This window comes from Xenopus laevis, chromosome 1S (assembly GCF_017654675.1).
Source record: "Xenopus laevis strain J_2021 chromosome 1S, Xenopus_laevis_v10.1, whole genome shotgun sequence".
NCBI classification, from domain to species: Eukaryota; Metazoa; Chordata; class Amphibia; order Anura; family Pipidae; genus Xenopus; species Xenopus laevis.
In genome coordinates this window covers 145644059-145664586 of record NC_054372.1, presented here as the reverse complement: position 1 = coordinate 145664586, position 20528 = coordinate 145644059, and the positions used below count along the sequence as shown (strand labels likewise).

At 36.8% G+C, this 20528-nt stretch overlaps 1 protein-coding gene and 1 long non-coding RNA gene across 4 annotated transcripts in view; both read left to right on the top strand.

Moving 5' to 3' along the window:
- Positions 1-7076: 7076 nt before the first annotated feature.
- sfswap.S (splicing factor SWAP S homeolog) overlaps positions 7077-20528 on the top strand; it is a 52119-nt gene continuing 38667 nt past the window's right edge. Inside the window, exons 1-4 of one of the 3 annotated variants that reach the window (XM_018244173.2) lie at positions 7201-7340; positions 18824-18957; positions 19327-19496; positions 19935-20072. In XM_018244173.2, the coding sequence (XP_018099662.1) occupies positions 18902-18957; positions 19327-19496; positions 19935-20072 (364 nt within the window). In that variant the 5' untranslated portion in view covers positions 7201-7340; positions 18824-18901. Of the gene's footprint in view, positions 7341-18823; positions 18958-19326; positions 19497-19934; positions 20073-20528 lie in introns of all 3 variants that reach the window. The other 2 variants (XM_018244172.2, XM_018244171.2) reach the window with 2 other exon arrangements.
- LOC108707147 lies at positions 8497-9872 on the top strand. The gene is made up of 2 exons (XR_001934231.2): positions 8497-8913; positions 9433-9872. It is a non-coding gene; the product is annotated as an uncharacterized LOC108707147 (long non-coding RNA).

Below are 20528 nucleotides of genomic sequence, written 5' to 3'. Positions count from 1 at the left end.
TATTCTCATATTATTTATGTATTTGATATATGTGTGTGGTATCTATACAAGATCTATTCTTAAGAGAATCTGGGGTCAACAAAGGTGGGCAGTAGATAAATTCTTAAACATTGTAGAACAATATAATTGTTCAAAGTTGGCAAATCAGACAGCTTAACACATTGACATGAAGCCCCAGGTGTTCAATGACCCTATACACACTGGAAATTAGATTATCAGATGAAAAGGTTTTTTTATTTTGTCTGACCAATGTTGAAAGGAAATCAGGAGAATAGCTATCGTGAAGAATAGCAGATGTATTGCCTTCATCATTGCTAGTATTTTAGTATATTGTTATGCCCTTTTGTATCCTAAGAGAACCATTTATTTTTTAGACAATGGAAAGATCAATATTTTGTGTTGTTACTGAAGAAATACATGACACACAATGCAATTGTGAGCTTGTATACCGCATTGGAGGGGATCGGTTTGACAGCTTATCCTGGAATTACAGATCACACCCTCACTGTGGGGTTTGAATAACACCAAATGCAGAAATGAAAGGAACTATGGTTCCTGCTCACAAACAATTTTATGTGCAAGTCATACAGTAAGCAGAGGGGTCACACTAAGCTCAGTACTATCATAAAAGAACACTGGCAGGTAGGCCCCTCATTCCCTCACCAAGTAGGGGCCAGAGCAACCAGAGGTTGATCTGCGAAACTGATCTAGGCTGTTCCTTGTCTTTGTGTTATGCTCAGTGAGAAGGGACTCGGCTGTCTATCTGGACCACACAGTGATTTTTACTTTGCAATGTTATTAATGGGAAAGTTAGTAAAGTTCAGCAAAGTAAAAGAATCTAACAATACAATCCAGCAAAAGCAGTTGGGGGGCAATAGTGTAAACAGCTGTTTTGTGCTAGCTTTGTGGTTCTGTAATTGAAAGACTAAGGGGGTTATTTATTAAAGTCCGAATTCCAAATACTCAAAATATTCAAGTTTTTTTACCATAAAATCCGAATTTTTAGTGGGAAAAAAATAGAATATTTTGAGATTTATTAAACCCCTAGGATGGAAAAAGTCTGAATCCAAAAATCTCAGACCTACCAAGGTTGTATATAAGTCAATGGGAAAGGTCCCTATACCATTTGGAAGTTTCTGGGGTCTATGCTGGAATTAGGCTGTAAATCCGACTATTTCTGACTTTTCGGGCAAAAATCCAAATAATTTAATTTTTTCGGGAAAAAGGCTGAAAAAATCAAGTGCTTCTGGAAAAAACTCGGAAAAAAATTGTAGGATTCAGATTTTCTCTCGAGTTTGTCCTCGATCCCATTAAATTGTGATTTTTTTAATAGTAAATATGGTCCAATCTTTTTGGATTAAAATACTTAAATAAATTTGGACTTTGATAAATAAGGCCCCCCATGTATAACAACGCAAGTGCATGCATGGGATGTATTATTGGGCAACCAGTTAACAGAAGGCTCTGAATTATAGCTCAGCAATGCCATTTCCCATAGTGTTCTACCTAAAGAAACAATTCTTCTTTTGTGACTGATTTGCATTTTTGCTGTAATAACCTTGTGGATGGGAAGCATTGAATCCATGCTGATAAAATTACAGTCCTATTAGAGTTTTTGTATATTTGAGACATGGTGCACCACATTATTGAAAAAAAAACCATACCAGTAACAACCCAGGTCCCATGCATTATAGATAATCAATCCTATGCCTGTATATAACATGTTCCCTTAAGTACCACAAACATGATTAATTTAAAAAGGTGTGATTTTTACTTAAAATTCATAATACCGTAATCACAAAATTGATTGAAGAGCAGTGCTAAAAAAAAAATATTCTGTATTGGGTATACTAAGCCATCGTCATATAAAGCTTTTTTAAGATTTGAAATAAAAGTTTTACGTTAAAAAGTATGCAAGACTAGCAAACTTAGTAGTAAAAATGTATATGATGCATACATTCCTTCATCAAGTTCATTAAAGTTAAACATTTTAGCATACATTCTGTTGTACTGCTGGTGTGCACACGAAGGGGCATATTTACTATTGGTCGAATTTCGAGAATTAACCCTCGATATTCGACCATCGAAGTTAAATCCTTCGACTTCGAATATCGAAGTACCGAAATTCGTTCGATCGAACGATCGAAGGAAAAATCGTTCGATCGATTTAGAAGGATTTTAATACATCGATCGAACAATTTTCCTTCGATCAGAAATTGCCTAAAAAGCCTATGGGGCCCTTCCCCATTGGCTAACATTGGTGTTCGGTGGGTTTTAGGTGGCAAAATAGGTAGTCGAAGTTTTTTTTAAAGAGACAGTACTTCGACTATCGAATGGTCGAATAGTAGAATGATTTTTAGTTTGAATCGTTCGATTGGAAGTCGTAGTCGAAGGTCGAAGTAGCCAATTCGATGGTCGAAGTAGCCAAAAAAATACTTCGAAATTCTAAGTATTTTTCATTCTAATCCTTCACTCGAGCTAAGTAAATGTGCCCCAAATAGTGCATTCAAAACTTTTAAGGGCAAGCTTGGCATTATTTGAAATGTCACAGCTCATTGGTGTAACTAGATATTACTGGACCCCACAGCAAATTAGTTTTTAGGGCCCAAAAATGTTTAGAGGTTGACTATGTATTGAAACTGTTTATGAATTAGGACCTAATGGGGCCCCTATACCTCCTGGGCCCCCCTGCTGCTTCTTCCATATTTATGCCCCTGACACTGCTACATTAATGTGCAATTAAAAACATTTTTAAAAAACTCCTGCAGCAATTTTTTGAATTTCTTCATATCTGGGATTACTTTCAAGAACCTTTATTGCACACCAACCAAAGCAGATGATTTGGAACAGAATGTTTTACTGAAATCCTTGAGAACGCACTTATAAATATTGTGCATATCTGGTTCATAAGCTTTCCTGGAAGAATACCGTCAATCTAACTTTCTGACTGCTTTACTCAATGATAAAGATACAGATGTCATTCTGCGCAAGTCGATAACAGCCTAGTCACTTAGTACTTTGGCTTATCTGCAGACATCCAAAGAATGCAATTTAGAGTATCCTCTGAAGATTGAAAAATAGTATGCTTTCCTTCTGCAAAAACATAGCAAAGAATAAGTTTCTTCATTAACTCTTTCTAGAGTAGCATTTATAAATCATGAATACATACAGAATCTTAAAGGGATACATATCTTTATGTTCCGCTACCCCAATTAGGGTCCTAAACTGTATACACAGGTATAGGATCCGTTATCTGGAAATTCATTATCCAGAAAGCTCTACATGACGGGATGGTTCTCTCCCACAGACTTCATTTTATCCAAATAATTCTGAAAAAATATTTCTTTTTTTTCTGTAATACTAAAACTTGGTATCTTGAATGTGATCAAAACTAAGTTGTAATTAATCCTTATTGGAAGCAAAACCAGCCTATTGAATTTATTTAGTTTTTAAAAGATTTTCAAGTAGACTTATGGTATGAAAAGCCAAATTACAGAAAGATCCATTATCTGGTCCTGAGCATTCTGGATAAAAAGTCCCAATACCTGTACTGGGGTTGCTAAGCTGTATAGGTGTTCACACACTAAGGGGGAGGAGGCAAAGCCCTGGCAAATTGCACAAACATTTGTGGTACTCAGGGTCGAGTATTCTAAAGCCAATTTATATTCTCTTTCTGCTTCTCTTATGCTTTCTTCTGCTTGACTCTTTCCCCTTACACTTTTGATGGGATTCTGTCATGATTTTTATGGTGTAGTTTTTATTTCTAAATGATACTGTTTACACTGCAAATAATTCACTCTACCATGTAAAATCTAATTCCTAACCTATTTTAGTTGTAATATTGGTGTGTAGGCAGTCATCTCAGGTCATATTGCCTGGTCATGTGCTTTCAGAAAGAGCCAGTGCTGCACTATGGAACTGCTTTCTGACAGGCTATTGTTTCTTCGACGCGGTGTTACTTAGTTGCAGTGGGACCTGGATTGTTACTATTGCGTGCTGTTCTTATATCTACCAGGGAGCTGTTATCTGGTTACCTTTCCATTGTTCTATGGATAGGCTGAGGGGGGGGGGAGAAGGAAGGGGATGATATCACTCCAACTTGCAGTGCAGCAGTAAAGAGTGACTAAAGTTTATCAAAGCACAAGTCACACGACTGGGGGCATCTGTGAAACTGACAATATGTCGAGCCCCATGTCAGATTTCATTTCTGAGACAATTTGCAGTTTTTTTATCTGTGTCTTTTTTTAGTTATTAAGCTTTTTATTCAGCAGCCCCCCAATTTGCAGTTTCATCAGTCTGGTTGCTATGATCCTAATTACCCTAGCAACCATGCATTGATTTGAATAAAAGACTGGAATAGGAGTAATAAAAATGAGTAATAAAAAGAAGCAATAACAATACATTTGTAGCCTTACAGAGCATTTGTTTTTTTTAGATGAAGTCAGTGACCCCCATTTGAAAGCTGTAAAAAAAACTATTAAAAAAAAAAGTTAACTTAAAGGTGAGCCACTCCTTTAAAGTAGCAAATGCCTACTGAAAAAGTTGCCCTTGAAGTTGGAGGTAAAGTAAAATAGTTAGCTACTGCATACAAGTCATTTCATTAAAGTAGTAAAACATTAATGAAATTCCATTGTTTTAACAGGTTTGACAAATTTATTGACAGGTAGAACATTTATGATTATATTTTTCTTTCCTCATTGTCAATACTTCCCAGAGGAAAGAAAGTAATTTACATCAGAAGTTAGAGAATTTCAATAAAAAGGACATACAGTAGGAGTCCTTTATAAACAGGGGGAGCTGTTTTACTAGAAATGCATTGGAGATGTGTCCTTTAGACTGATTCGGCAGCTTATCTGCCCGTGTGTGGGGCATTTGTCGGATCTCCCCGATCGATATCTGACAAGAAATCGTCCTGATATAGATCGGACAGGTTTGATTTTTCCCACGATCGAGGAATGCATTGGAAAGTTGATGCGGTCCTACGATCCGTCTGAGCCCATTTCCTTTGTACAATCCGATTGTTTGGCCCTAGGGCCGAACGTTCGGTTTAACCTGATATGGCACTGCCGTTGGTGGGCATATCGGGGAAAGATCCTCTCATTTGGCGACAATCCATTTAAATAATTTTAAAAAATATTACACACAAAGCCCTGTTGCAAATAAAATCACAGTCTGCATCATACTAAAAGGTCATTTAAATCTAAACTACCCATTTAATTTTTGCAAATGTTAAAAACAACAATACATCAGTATTGATTCATGTGAGGTTAGTTAATGTAAATGGTATCACCTTCTATTTATAAAGAATTACGTAAATTATGTAGAAATTAAAAATCTAGGAATGCAAGTATTCCTGTCCTTTTTTCATAGGATTGTGTCAAATTAAAAAAAGCCTTCACATCAGACTTTGCTAAATACCCTGTTGAAAATGTAAAAAAAATAAAAAAAACGTTAACAAAATGCGCACATCGCTTCAGCTGATGTCACTGCAATGTTCTGTGCTTGCTAGGGTTGCCACCTTTTCAACCGGTGGAGACCGGGGCAGGGGACGGGGCCGTGACGTCGAGGGGACGGGCCATGATGTGGAGGGGCAGGACTGTGACATCAGGGGCTGGGGCTTTGATACAGCGATTGACCTATTGCCATGTTAATCATAGGGGAAATTTTGACCCAAACAGCCCTTCAAAATACCGGGCTGTCCGGGTCAAAAAAAAATGGACAGGTGGCAACCCTAGTGCTTGCGCACTCGGAATTTTCCAACAGAAAATCATCTGATGTTGTCAGAAATCGAGTGAATGTGTCAGAGTGATGGCATGTATTAGATCTGTCAATCAAAAACTGACTCCACAGACTGAATGAAGAGAAAGAGGTTTCTGAAATGTGGGACAGTGGAGAGAACCGTGGTTATTTCATAAATGGTTTAACTTATAATATTCTTATTTTCAGTAAGATTTTATTTTTGTGATAAAAAAAAACCCTTTAAAGGGGTTGTTTACCTATAAAATAACTTTGGAATTGGAATTGGTTTTCATTTTTATTATTTGTGTTTTTTTTAGTTATTTAGCTTTTTATTCAGCAGCTCTTCAGTTTGCAGTTTCAGCAATCTGGTTGCCATGGTCCAAATTACCCTAGCAACCATGCATTGATTTGAATAAGAGACTGGAATATGAATGGAATTCATATTCTTTTTATGCTTGAAAAGATAACAAATAACAAGTAGCAATAACAATACATTTGTAGCCTTACAGATAGAGTTGCCACCCGGCCGTTATTTTACCGGCCTAGCCGGTAAAACACCTGCCAAGGCCGGGATTACAAATTTACCGGCAATGCAATTGCCGGTAATTTGTAATACCCTTTAAAAAAAGGCCTTGGCCTGCCCCCAATTCGTAAAGAACTTACCTTTATTCCAGCGCTGTGCGATGTTGCTCCGCCCCTTTTGCGGCACGTTGCGTAGCTCCACCCCTTTTTAGCGGCACGGGCCGCCCCCTTTTGGTACCCGCCCCCCACTGGCCGGTACATTTTTTTAATAAAGGTGGCAACCCTACTTACAGAGCATTTGTATTTAGATGGGGTCAGTGACCCCCGATTTGAAAGCTTGGAAAGAGTCAGAAGAAGAAGGCAAATAATTCAAAAACTATAAAAAATAAATAATGAAGAGCAATTGAAAAGTTGCTAAAAATGAGCCAGTCTATAACATACTAAAAGTTTACCACCCCTTTACATGGATTCTCTCCTAAATCCCATTGTATACGTATTTCTGCTATATTACTTCACATAACACTGGGCCAGTACCCAGTTGGGGTTATAGAAGCATGGCATCTTTCCTTCTTTTAACACTTGGATGGCAGCCGCCATATTGCGGCTGGCAAATGTATATGGTTACTATCTCAGGCGCGCTCTCTGCACTTTCAGTACAGATATCAAAAAAAATATATTGCGCTAAAAATACAGAAAACAAAAAACACCCACAGACAACTGATATATTTGAAATAGACTAGGATTCTATTTTTGGAATAACGAAAGACAAGACACAGGAAGTTGGTCGAATCAGCGTGGGAAAAACAAGCGGAAGTGATCGCGAAGCCATTTTGTCTGAGGTTATGTGAAGAGACGGAGGCCTTTGCCTACGTGTACCGAGATAAGTTTATGATGTATAACGGAGGAAAAGGGAAAAAAGGCCGGAGCAGCAGCAGTAGCGGAAAGTCGGCAGCCGTGGCAGAGCTTTTGGTTTTCGGTTATGCCTGCAAACTCTTCCGGGATGATGAGAAAGCCTTATACCACGAGCAGGGGAGACACCTTATCCCGTGGATGGGAGATTCCCAGATCATGATTGATAGGTCGGTTGGACTCTCATGACAATTCGCAAAAATCCTCATGACCTAATCTTTGTTCTATTGCAGTGGCTGGCGTGACCCGTTTGTTAGCAGAGGGGCCTGAGTCTTAATAGGTGTCCCCTCCTGGCAGAAACGTGCTTGGAATCAGACACCCATTCATATCTATTCAGCTCTCCGAAATAACCCTGAATCAGCATCCTTACGTGTATTATTTACAGCTGAAATTACATAACCCTTAACGTATAATTCCTTCAGGGAATGACTTTGTACTTGGATTCATTATTTAAAAAAAAAATGTTTGCTACAGGCCCCTCTAAATAGCAAAGGAGGTAACGCCATGGTCTGGAACACCACGTACTCGACTTTAATGAGATAAACCTGAGATTATGTTTCTGGCAAAGTGAATGTTACCTGAATCTGTATATGTATCTAGATTTCTGTAGTGCAGCATGTCTACCTGAGTTCTATGTGTATTGGAGATTCATTTTTGTTTGCCTGCTTGTCCCTTTCCATTGTCAGAAAGAAATAATGTTTCTGTATTCCAAATCTCTCTACCTTGGCTTTTAGGGTTAAATATAAGATCAAATGGGCTAAAGGGGTTGTTCACCTTTAAGGTAACTTTTATTATGTTATAGAACGGCCAATTCTAAGCAAATTTTTATAGTTTTTCAGTTATTTTCCTTTTTCTTCTGACTCTTTGCAGCTTTTAAATGGACGTTACTGACTCCCTTCTAAAAAAAAAAACAAATGCTCTGTAAGGCTACAAATGTATTGTTACTTTTTATTACTGATCCTTCTATTCAGGCCCTCTCCTATTCATATTCCAGTCTCTTATTCAAATAAATGCATGGTTGCTAGGGTAATTTGGACCCTAGTTACCTGATTAAAAGGGCTTGATCACCTTTGAGTTAACTTTTCGTATAACATAGAGAGTGATATTCGGAGACAATTTGCAATTGGTTTTCATTTTTTATTATTTGTGGTTTTTGAGTAATTTAGTTTTATATTCAGCAGCTCTCTAGTTTGCAGGGTCAGCAATCTGGTTGCTAGGGTCCAAATTGCCCTAGCAACCATGCATTGATTTGAATGAGAATATGGAATATTAATAGGGGAGGGTTGGAACTGAAAGAGGAGTAATAAAAAGTAGCAATCACAATAAATGTGTAGCTTTAGAGAGGATTTGTTTTTAGAGGAGGTCAGTAACCCCCCCCCCTTTTGAAAGCTGGATAGAGTCAGGAGAAGAAGGCAAATAATTCATAAATAATGAAGACAAATTGAAAAGTTGTCTAAAAGGTAATCTTAAAGTAAACCCCCCTTTTAAGATGCAAATTGAAGGGCTGCTGAATTAAAAGCTAAATAACTAAAAAAAAAAAAAAAAAAAAAAAAAACACAAAATAATAAAAAAAAAATGGAAAAATTGCAAATTGTCTCAGAAAATTGTCTCTCTACATCATACTTCTCACAGCAGAACAACCTCTTTTAAGAATAAGTTAGGGGGTCAACTACTCAATTTCAGTTTGGCAACTGTTGTAAACTGCAAAAAAGTAATGTTACTCCCATTGTTTTGATTTTTAAAGTGGACCCGTCACCCAGACATAAAAATCTGTATAATAAAAGTCCTTTTCAAATTAAACATGAAATCCAATTTCAATTTTTTATTAAAGCATTCATAACTGTTGTAAACTCATTTAAAAATCTCAGCTGTCAATCAAATATTGTCTGCCCCGCCTCTATGCCTAGGCATAGAGGCGGGGCAGACAACTGCTTTCACTTTCCATTCAGCACTTCCTAGATGTAACTGCTCTCCACACCTTCCCTCAGTTCTATTCACCGTTTAATTGTGTAACCAGGGCATGGGAATGGACATCGGGTCCCCTATTCTGGTGCACAAACAAGATTCTGAGATGATGCAACACTTGCCTTAATAACAGTGTCCACAAAATGGCTCCTGCCTGCTTGCTATAATTGTGAATTCCCAGACTGAAGGAAACAAGATTCAAATAATTTATATAGTGTAATTAAAGTTAATTTTGCTTGACTAATGTGATAAAATAGGATTTTGAATAATTTTTTTGGGTGACGGGTCCACTTTAAGACGTTTAATAATAATTTAATAATCTTCTTTAGTGACTTTGGTACTGTTGAGCTTCTTCCTGTCACTTGATACATTGCTGTGTTTAATTTGCAGTTGTGTCAGTAAACATAGCTGAATGTTGCATGTTTATATTGTGTTTACATTAAAGTAGTTTATTTTAAGAACATGAAATAGATTTCTCTTTTGTAATCTGGAAACATTTTTAGTAGTGTAGTAGTAGTGTCACTATTTGTTGGTTTCATGACATCCTTGCATTCTAGAATGTTGGTAAATGGCTTGCTTGTGCTCTTGCACACGATGCAACTGTACACGACTGTTAGACAGAATTGCTACCAGGGTTGCCACCTGGCCGGTAAAAATGATGGTTAATCCCAATGTTATTAATAGGGAAAAAAGAAAAGATGGCAACCCTAATTGCTACATGTAGCAAATCTAGCCTAGTCCAACCATGCAAATCATTTTCTTTGTTGTCATTCATATCCCATTTAATGTTGTTCAGTGAGAATCTCCTTGATCTGGATAATGTCAGTGGTAGTTTCATTGAAACTGAGTTGCAATTTATTTTGTGCATCTTTATAGAATGGAAGGGATTGTAACAGATGCCTAGAATTCTTCTTGCATGGATTATCAGAGACATACTGCTGTAGAAACAAGGATATACACTACTTTCTTTTGATCTCTTTGGTCCTCTGACTATAATGTATCTTATTATTAGTGCATTCAATTGAAGTTGTGGGGGAAAAAAAATGAATGATTTAAATAGACTTTTATTGAATATGACTAGCTTGTTATTTTTGATGATAGGGTACTGCCTTATGCTGTGTTAAATAAAAATATAATTGCAAAGCTTTGTTAGTTGTCTACAATTTCTCATTACCATGTGGTCACCAGAAGCTACTGTTTTACTGAAGAAAATTAATATGTTTATTAGTTGTTTAACATAAGGTATTGTGATGGGTCCCACATTAAAATGATTTAATAGACCAGGTATATGGGACGTACATTTTGCAATATTATTAATAAATACAATGGTACAATTAATTATGGTTTGTATAGGTATTGGACCTGTTATCCAGACTATGTTTGGGACCTGGGGTTTTCTGGATAACGGATCTTCATACTTTAATTCAACTAGAAAATCATGTAAACATTAAATAAACCCAATAAGATGGTTTTGCTTCCAATAAAGATTAATTATATCTTAGTTGGGATCAAGTATGAAGTGCTTTTATTAATATTACATAGAAAAAGGAAATTATGTATAAAAACTTGGATTATTTGATTGTATTGGGGTCTGTGGGAGATGACCTTTCTGTAATTCAAAGCTTTCTGGATAACGGATCCCATACCTTTACTAACTATATATTAATATATTGCAACAGAAAAGCATGAAGCTTTTTTATTTAACAAATCTATAAACTCTGCATTCAGAGGCAGCGCCATGTTTTGGCTTTGTATTAATTTATTTTCCTTGTTATTATTAGAGTTTAGTTCTGTAACAAACACTTTTTTATAGTGGATATGCGGTTGTATCCTCAACCTATGATAATGTGATGGTCTTCCAACTGTGGGTCTTAATCTTTGGGTTGGCGCTTCCTTCAAAGTTTAATATAGTTGGAATATTGCAATTATAGCTCCACCTCTCACCTGTATTGTTGTGATGCAAATATTTTCCATAGGCTACAAAAGATGAGTCACTTGATGTGTTGCATTTGCCTTTTTTCTCCTCAAATATAGGTTTGAATTGTCCCTTATACTGACCCTTTATACTGACCAAGCCAAACTATTTGTAAAGAAAACAGTTAAATATTGTTTAAATATATTTTTGTAAATGGATAGATATGACACTTTGCAACCTCGCAACCTCATTAAAGATGAAAGGTTAGAGATACTGTAACACTGCATATGAATGTCTGTTACTGTACATATACATTTTCAGGAGCTTGGTCCAAAACCTGAACTTCAGCTTGACCTCATTAATCTTGAGAGTACATGGTTGAAGACTTACTGGTTTGAAAAAGTCTTTCCTTTTTGTTTTTAAATAACGCCCAGAAGGAAGTTTTCATCGATGGACCGTACTTATACATCTTTGTAAACATGTTTATTGTTTTATATATAAGTTTTTTTTCTGTATTTTAAATGTGTAAAGGAGGCTAAGGAAGTTAACATTTGTAATCAGCCCTCGTATGTTTTTAAATTATGACAATTCTATGGGAAAAATAGTCATCATTTGTATTCATGCTCTCGATTTATTTTTCTCAATTTTTCAATAAGGTGACCCCCTCTGTTAACAAACTGTAGGCAATATCAATGTTCCCTTTATTCATTATTTTGTTTAGTTATCATTTGATGGCTTGGTGCCCTTGCTTACAATGGTGAAAACATTATATAATAAATAAACAATGGATTTGTTTTGGATAGTAATTATTTGTGATTTGTTTTGTGTATAGCATGTTTTGTAGTTTATAGCGAATGTAACATTCAACATGTAGATAAAAAAAAAAGTGTACTAATAGCATGTGGGTTGTATTGTATATGTGTGGTTGAGAAACTGCCCTCTGTGTGCCCTTAGACTTAGACTCATCAGATGGTAGAAAAGTATCAAGTCTAATTTTATATTTTGCTGTTAATTTTTTTTTTTTAATGTAAAGTTGACAATAGGATTCACTTTCAATGTGGGGGTGTAGAAAAAAAAAAGCATATTTTTGTGCACAAACATTTGAATATGAGAGGAATGCCTGTCTCCATACTACAGTTGGAATTCAATTGGAACAGCACCACTTAATCTTGTTAAGTGACCACTGTGGAACCTGCACCCTGATAAAAGAGAAAAGATTCTACGCGGTTGTGTTGACTATCTTGTACATCCTCCCTACAGTTGTACAGATATTGATAGTTACAAAAGGTGGTGACTCCCAAAACTGGGAATTATTGTAGAGATGCAGGACAACTGCAGCACTTCCCATTGCTGTCCTGGAAAGCATTCTATAGTAAGTTGTTTTGATCACCATAAAAGTAGCTGTAGTCAAACCTCTTGGTGTGTCACATTTACTTTACTATGGTTCTGTTTCTCTAGTGTCTGTGGAGGGTGTTCCAAATTTAGTGATAACACGTGATATCACAGCATCCATTCTTTTGTCTGTGCAATACACATATATAATCGTTTTATTTAATGCCCTTCTAAGAAGGCTGTTTTGATAAAATAGCTCGTTATACATTAATTGGGTTCCCTCAGGTCTAAAAGAACTAACAAACACCAGGAAAGAAAGCATAACCCATATTAAATCAGTGTAAACCCAAACTGGGTAAATATATGCAAAATAACAAATATTTCCAATATAGTTAGCCAAAAATGCAATCTATAAAGGCTGGAGTGACTGGAACTAACAGTCTTTATTTTGCACAACTAATTTACCTCATTTTTATTTTTACACTGAACTGTTCCTTTCAAATGCACAGACCATAGTTTATATTATTTAAAAGTGTTAAAGTTTTGAAAATGAAATGTTGCTTGAAACACTTGGTGGAACTTTGAAAAGTTTCTTGCCAGTTCAGGGACATGCAATACTACAAACAGGCTGCATTGAGAGCTGCATTGCTCCAGCTCCGTTTCAGCATTATTCTGCTTTGGTATGCTGTGTTTCATACATCTGGGTTTTCTACATCTATGGTAAGGGTGGGTCAGGTATAATTGCAGAGGTAAGCCAGCAGAATGTCACAGCTGATATCTGGGCAAGTGTCCTTGCTATAGGCTCTTTCAATTATCATGGTGCCACCTTTCTATAGCTTAGTCCAGGAATGCCCCTACTTGACTAATGCTGGGTCCACTTTAAACAATGTTGTCTTATTATGATCTACATCCATAAAAGCATTGTTAGCATTCTGTTACTTAAATATTATATTGATTCATGAGAGAATTTATATTGTTATATTTAACAACTATTTCTTATGTAACTTTAACATAATAAATATCTAACACGAATGTTTGGTGACATTGTCTTGAGATCTACTGATCCCCAGCTAAAGGTCTGCTGGTAGAACCCGATCTACCTTTTGGGCACCCCTGGCTTAGCCTGTTCAAGTTGTTGACTTGTAGCCAGTGTTGAATATTGGTAGGTCAGTTGCCCCCTAATGACAGTAGTGTAGTGTGTCTCCAACTGGCAACTGCATTTAGGCAGAATTGTCTTTGGCGGCAATCACTGACCCACTGTCCCATAATTTTCCAGTTCATTTAATGGCATTTTTCTCATCCATGTGTATGGCCAACCAAATTAAGATAATGATGGGAAAGTAACTACATCAGATATGGCCACACTAGGCAACTTGGTTACTCTGTAGGTTTTTATGATGCTGTAATACCCTGTCTTTCAGCAATATGTTCTGACTCCTTGACAGAATGCTCTGTAAACATAGCTAGAATCTCAGCTGTAAAAATGATAGCATTTCTGCTTTTTATAGGCAGGAGAGTGATGGGATTAACAGGTATTGACCCCTTATACAATAAAACTATCTTTAACCTTCTGAGAATTCAAAGTACTTTCTTTCCAAGACAGTTCTATACTGTATGCTACTGCCTGCAGATGGCTGTTTTTTATTGCAGTTCTATTGCAGTTTGCATTCAGTTTCTCTTTCTATTGGTTTCTGAGACATTTGATGTTTTAGGCAGCTAGACAGGCTTTAGCTTAAAGGTGGTCCACCTAGCAACTTTGAGATTGATCTGTATTATTTATTTCTTATAGCATTTAATACATCTACATCTTTACATCTTTTAAAGGGGACCAGTCACCCCAAAAAAATATTGCAAATTCTATTTTGTCATGTAAGTCAAGCAAAATGAACTTTAATTACACTGTATAAATTATCAGAGTCAGGGAGATAATAATTATAGCAAGCAGGCAGGAGCCATTTAGTGGACACTGTTATTAAGACAAGTCTTGCATCATCTCAGAATCTTGTTTGTGCACCAGAATGGGGGAACCAATGTCCATCCCCATGCACTGGTTACACAATTAAATGTTTAAGAGAACGGGGGGAATGTGGGGAGAGTAGCACCAAGTGCTAAATGGAAAGTGAAAGTAAATGCTTGCCACACCTCTATGCCAAAGGCATAGAGGAGGGGTAGGCAATATTTGATTGACAGCTGAGATTTTTAAATGCGTTTCCAACCACTATGAATGCTTTAACAAAAAGAAGAATTTGGATTTCATGTTCAATTTGAAAAGGATTTTTATTATACAGCTTTTTATGTCTGGGTGACAGGTCTGCTTTAATTGGGGTTCACTGAACCTGGCAGTCGAAAAAAAAGATTGCTCTGTGAGCTTACAATTTTATTGTTATTGATACTTTTTATTCCTTATCTGTTTCAGTTCCTCTCCTATTCATATCACAGTCTCTCATTCACATTACTGCCTGGTTGCTAATGTCAGCAAGACCCTAGCAACCAGATAGCTGGTGAGACTGGAGAGCTGCTCAACAAAAAGCCGTACTGAAAAAGCACAAATGAAAACCAAATTGCAAATTGGCTCAGGATATCAATGTTTATATCATACTAAAAGTTAATTTGTAGATGAACCACCATTTTAACAGCTCTATTTAAAGGCCAAGCGTGTCAATGACACAGATTGTCTTTGTATTTTCTAAGCACTTCCTAAATTCAGTTAACCTTAAGCTGATTCTCAGTTGAGCCAAAGGCCTGGCATTTGCACTCTAAACAACAAAATCACATTGGAATATTTAATGAATGTAAATTGCAAAATTGCTCAGAGAAGCACCCTGAATAAGTATACATTAATTCTCTTTTTTTAATTTAAATCTCATTTAAAGGAGAATTCAACCCTAAACTTAAAACAACCCTACCCCCTATTATATTTATATATATTTTAATTACCCCTCGGTGCAGATTCAGGCATCGGAGTTCAAGAGCGCCATCTTCAGCGAATTCGGTAGTCTTTGTAATGAGGCAAACGCTTCGCCATTTTTCGTGAGTTTCGGCGCATGCACAGTTGTCGTGAAACAGAATATTGCTCCAACTGACATGCTGGTCTCATTCCGAAGATTTCAGAAGTGGCTGAAGATGGATCCTGTGAACTCCGATACCTGAATCTTAGACTGGGGGGATTTTTAAGTTTACGGTTGAATACTCCTTTAAAGAACCTGGCAGCACACAGTATCTGTAAGCTTGTCACATACACAGATCAATTTCCATGTAGAAAGTAAGCATATGGAACCTGCTGGAATTTCAGTAGTTAACTCCTCAGGCCTCATCTGTGAGACATATATAGGGTAACACTGAATGGTTTCTGGTCAGAGGTAGGAGGTGATTTACAGTTCCATTGGGCAAAAACATTTGCCAGTGTGACCTGTGGGTGAATAAAATAATACAAAGAATTCTAGTTAATTCTTTTTTTTTTTTTTAAACAAACAGCCTTTTGAATGTAAGCATGTTATTGTGCAATTACATTTTAGCTCCCTAATTTTCGCCCACTGACTTTTTAGCAAATGTGGTCAAGTGCATTAAATTGCATTTCTTTGTGATTAATTATTGAACATCTGTGCCAGTTATTTCCTGCTTTCATCAGCATGCCATAATTTTAATTAATTGCATTGACTTTTGTTGTGCTTTAATGGATAATAGTGAATGATTATATTTTTATGATAATAAAAGCCTTTGAGGTATGTTTGATTATGGTGGATGTACATGTTTGAAATTGTGTGGTTGTTTTTCCATGGTCTTTGTTGTTTTTCTTCTTATCATAGTTTATTATCAGTATGTTGTATCTGGAAAATGTAAAGGATTTTGGAGTGTGGTTTCATCTGTTGATACAGAGGTTTATACATTTTATCTATTGTGGGCCCAACTTTTTTTTTTTTTTTTTTTCCTCCATTGCTCTACTATTATTTTTGAACACCTTGAGCTCCCTTAGACTTAGAGATAAAGTCATGTGACTCAAGGAGGCATTAGCTTCTGCTCATTCCACCAATGCCCACAATTTCTTCTGTTTAGAACATTGCACAGTGCATGGTATTATTGTGCATAAACTTCTGTCTACATAGTATACAATGCAACTAATAAATAGAAAATGACTGGCCACTGATTTTGGCCATGAGTCGAAGTGTAATGTATAATGCATCCAAGTTTCTGGAATTAAATGGTCTGGCACAGCCATGCTATGAGTCACTGTCAGATTTCATCTGCTTTGACTTAATGTACAATTCACTGCTGCCAAACGGCATGGTTAAGTGACACGTATCCAATGAGAAATTGTTTTGGTGGCTAAAAATGAATTTAAAATTTTAAAAATGTTACTATATATCATACAGATGATATATATGTATAATGAATAAATATAGATAGACAGATGTGTGTGTATTTTAGACTGTAATCTGTGAAGAGTATGAGAGTTGTAATTGAGAATTTTCTGACTTGTTTTGACACAAGTGTTTTGGAATATATTTAGTATTGCACAATATTATTACTGTGGTTCAGAATCCGCAGTGATTTGTAAAGGCATGTCTATTGAAAGTATTCATACTGATACTTTGTCTTAAGGTGGCCATACACGGGCCGATAAAAGCTGCCGATAGACCGCGTCGGCAGTTTATTGGCCTGTGTATGGGGCCCCCCGACGGGCTTCACCGATCGAGATCTGGCCGGATCTCGATCGGATGTGACAGAAAATCCCGTCGGATCGCGGCCGCATCTATTCGTTGATGCGGTCCCGCGATCCGACCGCCCATCGTTAGGATTCGTTAGGATTCGTTAGGATCCGATCGTTGGGCCCTAGTCCCCACGATCGGATCAGCCCGATATTGCCCACCTCAAGGTGGGCATATCGGGGAGAGATCTGCTCGTTTGACAACATCGCCAAACGAGCGGATCTCTCAGTGTATGGCCACCTTTATGCTCAGCTGTTGTGTTTCATGTTGTATGGAATGTGATTTGATAATTTAGACTGACTTGTATCTCCAACTAAATGGATTATTCTCACAACTAATAAATGATATGGGAGTCAAATAGTTAACACTATTGTTTCTGCATAATGCAACTTTGGTCAAACTTAAAGTGGACCTGTCACCCAGACACACAAATCTGTATTATAAAAGTCCTTTTCAAATCAAACATGAAATCCAATTTCTATTTTTTATTAAAGCATTCATAGCTGTTGTAAGCTCATTTAAAAATTCAGCTGTCAATCAAATATTGTCTGCCACTCCTCTATGCCCTGGGCATAGAGGCGGGGCAGACAATTACTTTCCATTCAGCACTTTTTAGATGTCACTGCTCTCCCCACATTCCCCCAGTTCTCTTTACCATTTAATTGTGTACCAGAGCATGGGGATGGACATCGGGTCCCCCATTCTGGTGCACAAACAAGATTTTGAGATGATACAAGGCTTGCCTTAATAACAGTGTGCACAAAATGGCTGCTGCCTGCTTGCTATAATTTTGAAATCCCAGAAGCAAGATTCAAATAATTTATATAGTTTAATTAAAGATCATTTTGCTTAACTAATGTGATAAAATAGGATTTTGAATAATTTTTTGGGGTGACGGGTCCCCTTTAAGGGTCTCAAGTCCATCATTAAATTCAAGGATGATTTAATTAGTCTGTTTGACCAAATCTGAACTATGTAGTACTCCTGAGCTTTCTGTGTATGTTGGCATACCCAGTTGTCCCAAGAATCCTAGAATATTTTTTTTTTAATGTTCCAGACACGCTACCAAGTGAACTGTATATAACACATTAAGTATTAATGAAAGCCACTTTATGAAAACCATACAGAATGTATCTTTGTAGATCTAAAGGTGGCCATACACTATTAGATCCGCTTGTTTGGCGAGGACGCCCAACGAGCAGATTCTAACCTGATATGCCACTAACGGCTGGGCGATATCGGGTGAATCCAAACGTTCGGCCCAGGGGCCGAACAATCGGATTACAATGCTACGAATGAGAACCGATGGGTCGCAGGACTGCATCAACTAGCCGATTCTGTCCTGGATCATGGAAAAAATAAATAAAACTTGACCGATCAATATCTGCCCGATTTTTGGCCTGATATCGATCATGAGGACCCGTCTGGAAGCCCCACACACGGGTAGATAAGCTGCCGAATCGGTCTGTTTGCCTGTGTATGGCCATCTTTATAGTGAGTTAGTGTAGTGTTACAGATGATTGTTTTAAAGAAATTTACTTTGGACCTTAATTACTTAAGATATATGTATACAAAAATATTCAGGCCTAAATAACAGTTGCAAATTGTGTCCTGCGAAATTTAGCAATTCCTTGCTTTTTTCCTTTTATGAAGCCTCCTTACACTGCCACATGTATGTTGCTGTTGCCTTGTATGTGTGTGTGTCTCTACTACATAACCAGACTTATTTCTCCAGCCACTTGGCTAAGGGTCGAACCTAGCCATGATTTTACCACCAGGAGATCTACGTTTCTGTGTCGAAGATCTCTGAGAGATGCGGACCAGCAGAAAGAAGCCAGAAAATATCGAGCGTTTGAGTCTTGTGGATAGGTATTTATGTGTTCGGGTTCGTGTGAATGTAAACTTTGAGTTTCCAAACCCCAGAAACATTTAAATACTGAATAACTGGTTATTTGATTTGCATAACGGTAAACACTTTATTAAGCACTATGCCTGGCTTTAGAGTCACCAGCTAATAAAACACAGACATAAAACCTTCCAAGAACCAGTACTGTTATAACCATCACATTCCCAGTTTACTGAGAATGCAAAATAATTTGGATTTACAAGAACTGATATAAATAAAACCCTCTACATCCAAAACATTTTTTCCTATTTTACCAAAAGTCAAAGCAGGCAGGTAAGTTGTTGGTCATAAGTTATAGCACCTCTCTCTGACCATTTTACTTCATGTTGCAGGTATGATGGACGGGGTCACTTGCATGACCTGTCCGAATATGACGCAGAGCACAATTCCTGGAACAGAAACTATAATCTGTCAGAAGAGGAGGCTCGTATAGAGGCACTTTGTGATGAAGAGAGGTATTTAGCGTTGCATACGGACTTGCTGGAAGAGGAAGCAAGGCAAGGTACAGCACCAGTTAAAAATAGAACGATATTGCCCCCTGCAATAAGCCGAACAGTTAAAAATGTTTTTTTTTTTTTGTGTTACTTGTGTTACTCACTCTTTCTGATATCTGTTTAACAGTACCCAGTGGAATGGAAAACAGCTGTCTGAATGTGGACCACAGGATAGTTTATTTTTAGAGAATCTCTGACCTTGCCCAGCATTTCAGGGCAGTGGAATACAAAAAAAAGACCCTAAATGCAATGTGCCACAATGCATTAAATTATTAGGAAAAGTAATTTGCCTTTTTTCCTGTTCTTTAATTGCAAAAAAGAACTGCATATTATACTGTATATTTGTGGGTTTTCTGTTTGAGCAAATACTCAGAGCATTGAATTTTATTTTCTCTAGATTCTTTTTATTGCTATAATTTTAATAACTGTTTGTATTTTTATTCAAGAGGAAGAGTATAAGCGGTTAAGTGAAGCTTTGGCCGAAGATGGTACCTACAACTCTGTGGGCTTTCAGTATAGTGAATATTATGATCCTTCGCAGCCCACAGAAGAGGAGGAACCACAAAAGGATAAAGATGACAAAGGTATTTATGCTTTAAATATGTTTTGGCAGAACTGCTTTTGAATTTTTATTTTTTCATTATGTCCCCTCTTGTTAAAATGAAAGTGTTTATTTGTTTTAAATATAATGTTCTATTTCCCTGCACTGGTAAATTGTGTGTGATTGTTTCAGAAGCTCTACTACAGTTTATATAAGATAGCTGCTGTGTTCTCATAGGGCACATACTGTAGCAGATAAGCTATGTAGAAAACATTGTGTTTAGTTTTTACACAGGAAGATAAACAGGGGTCAAATGTCTTTTGTGGTCTGCATGACCACATGAAAATCTTGCTCATATAAAATAGCCAATTAATATTATATATGTAGGTGTTTGATCAAAGGTTACAAACTTTAATTGTGAAAATGTATTGTTACTTTTGTGATGTTACTGGTCCTTTCAGATAATTTTATTTATCTATCATTTTGTTATCATTTGATT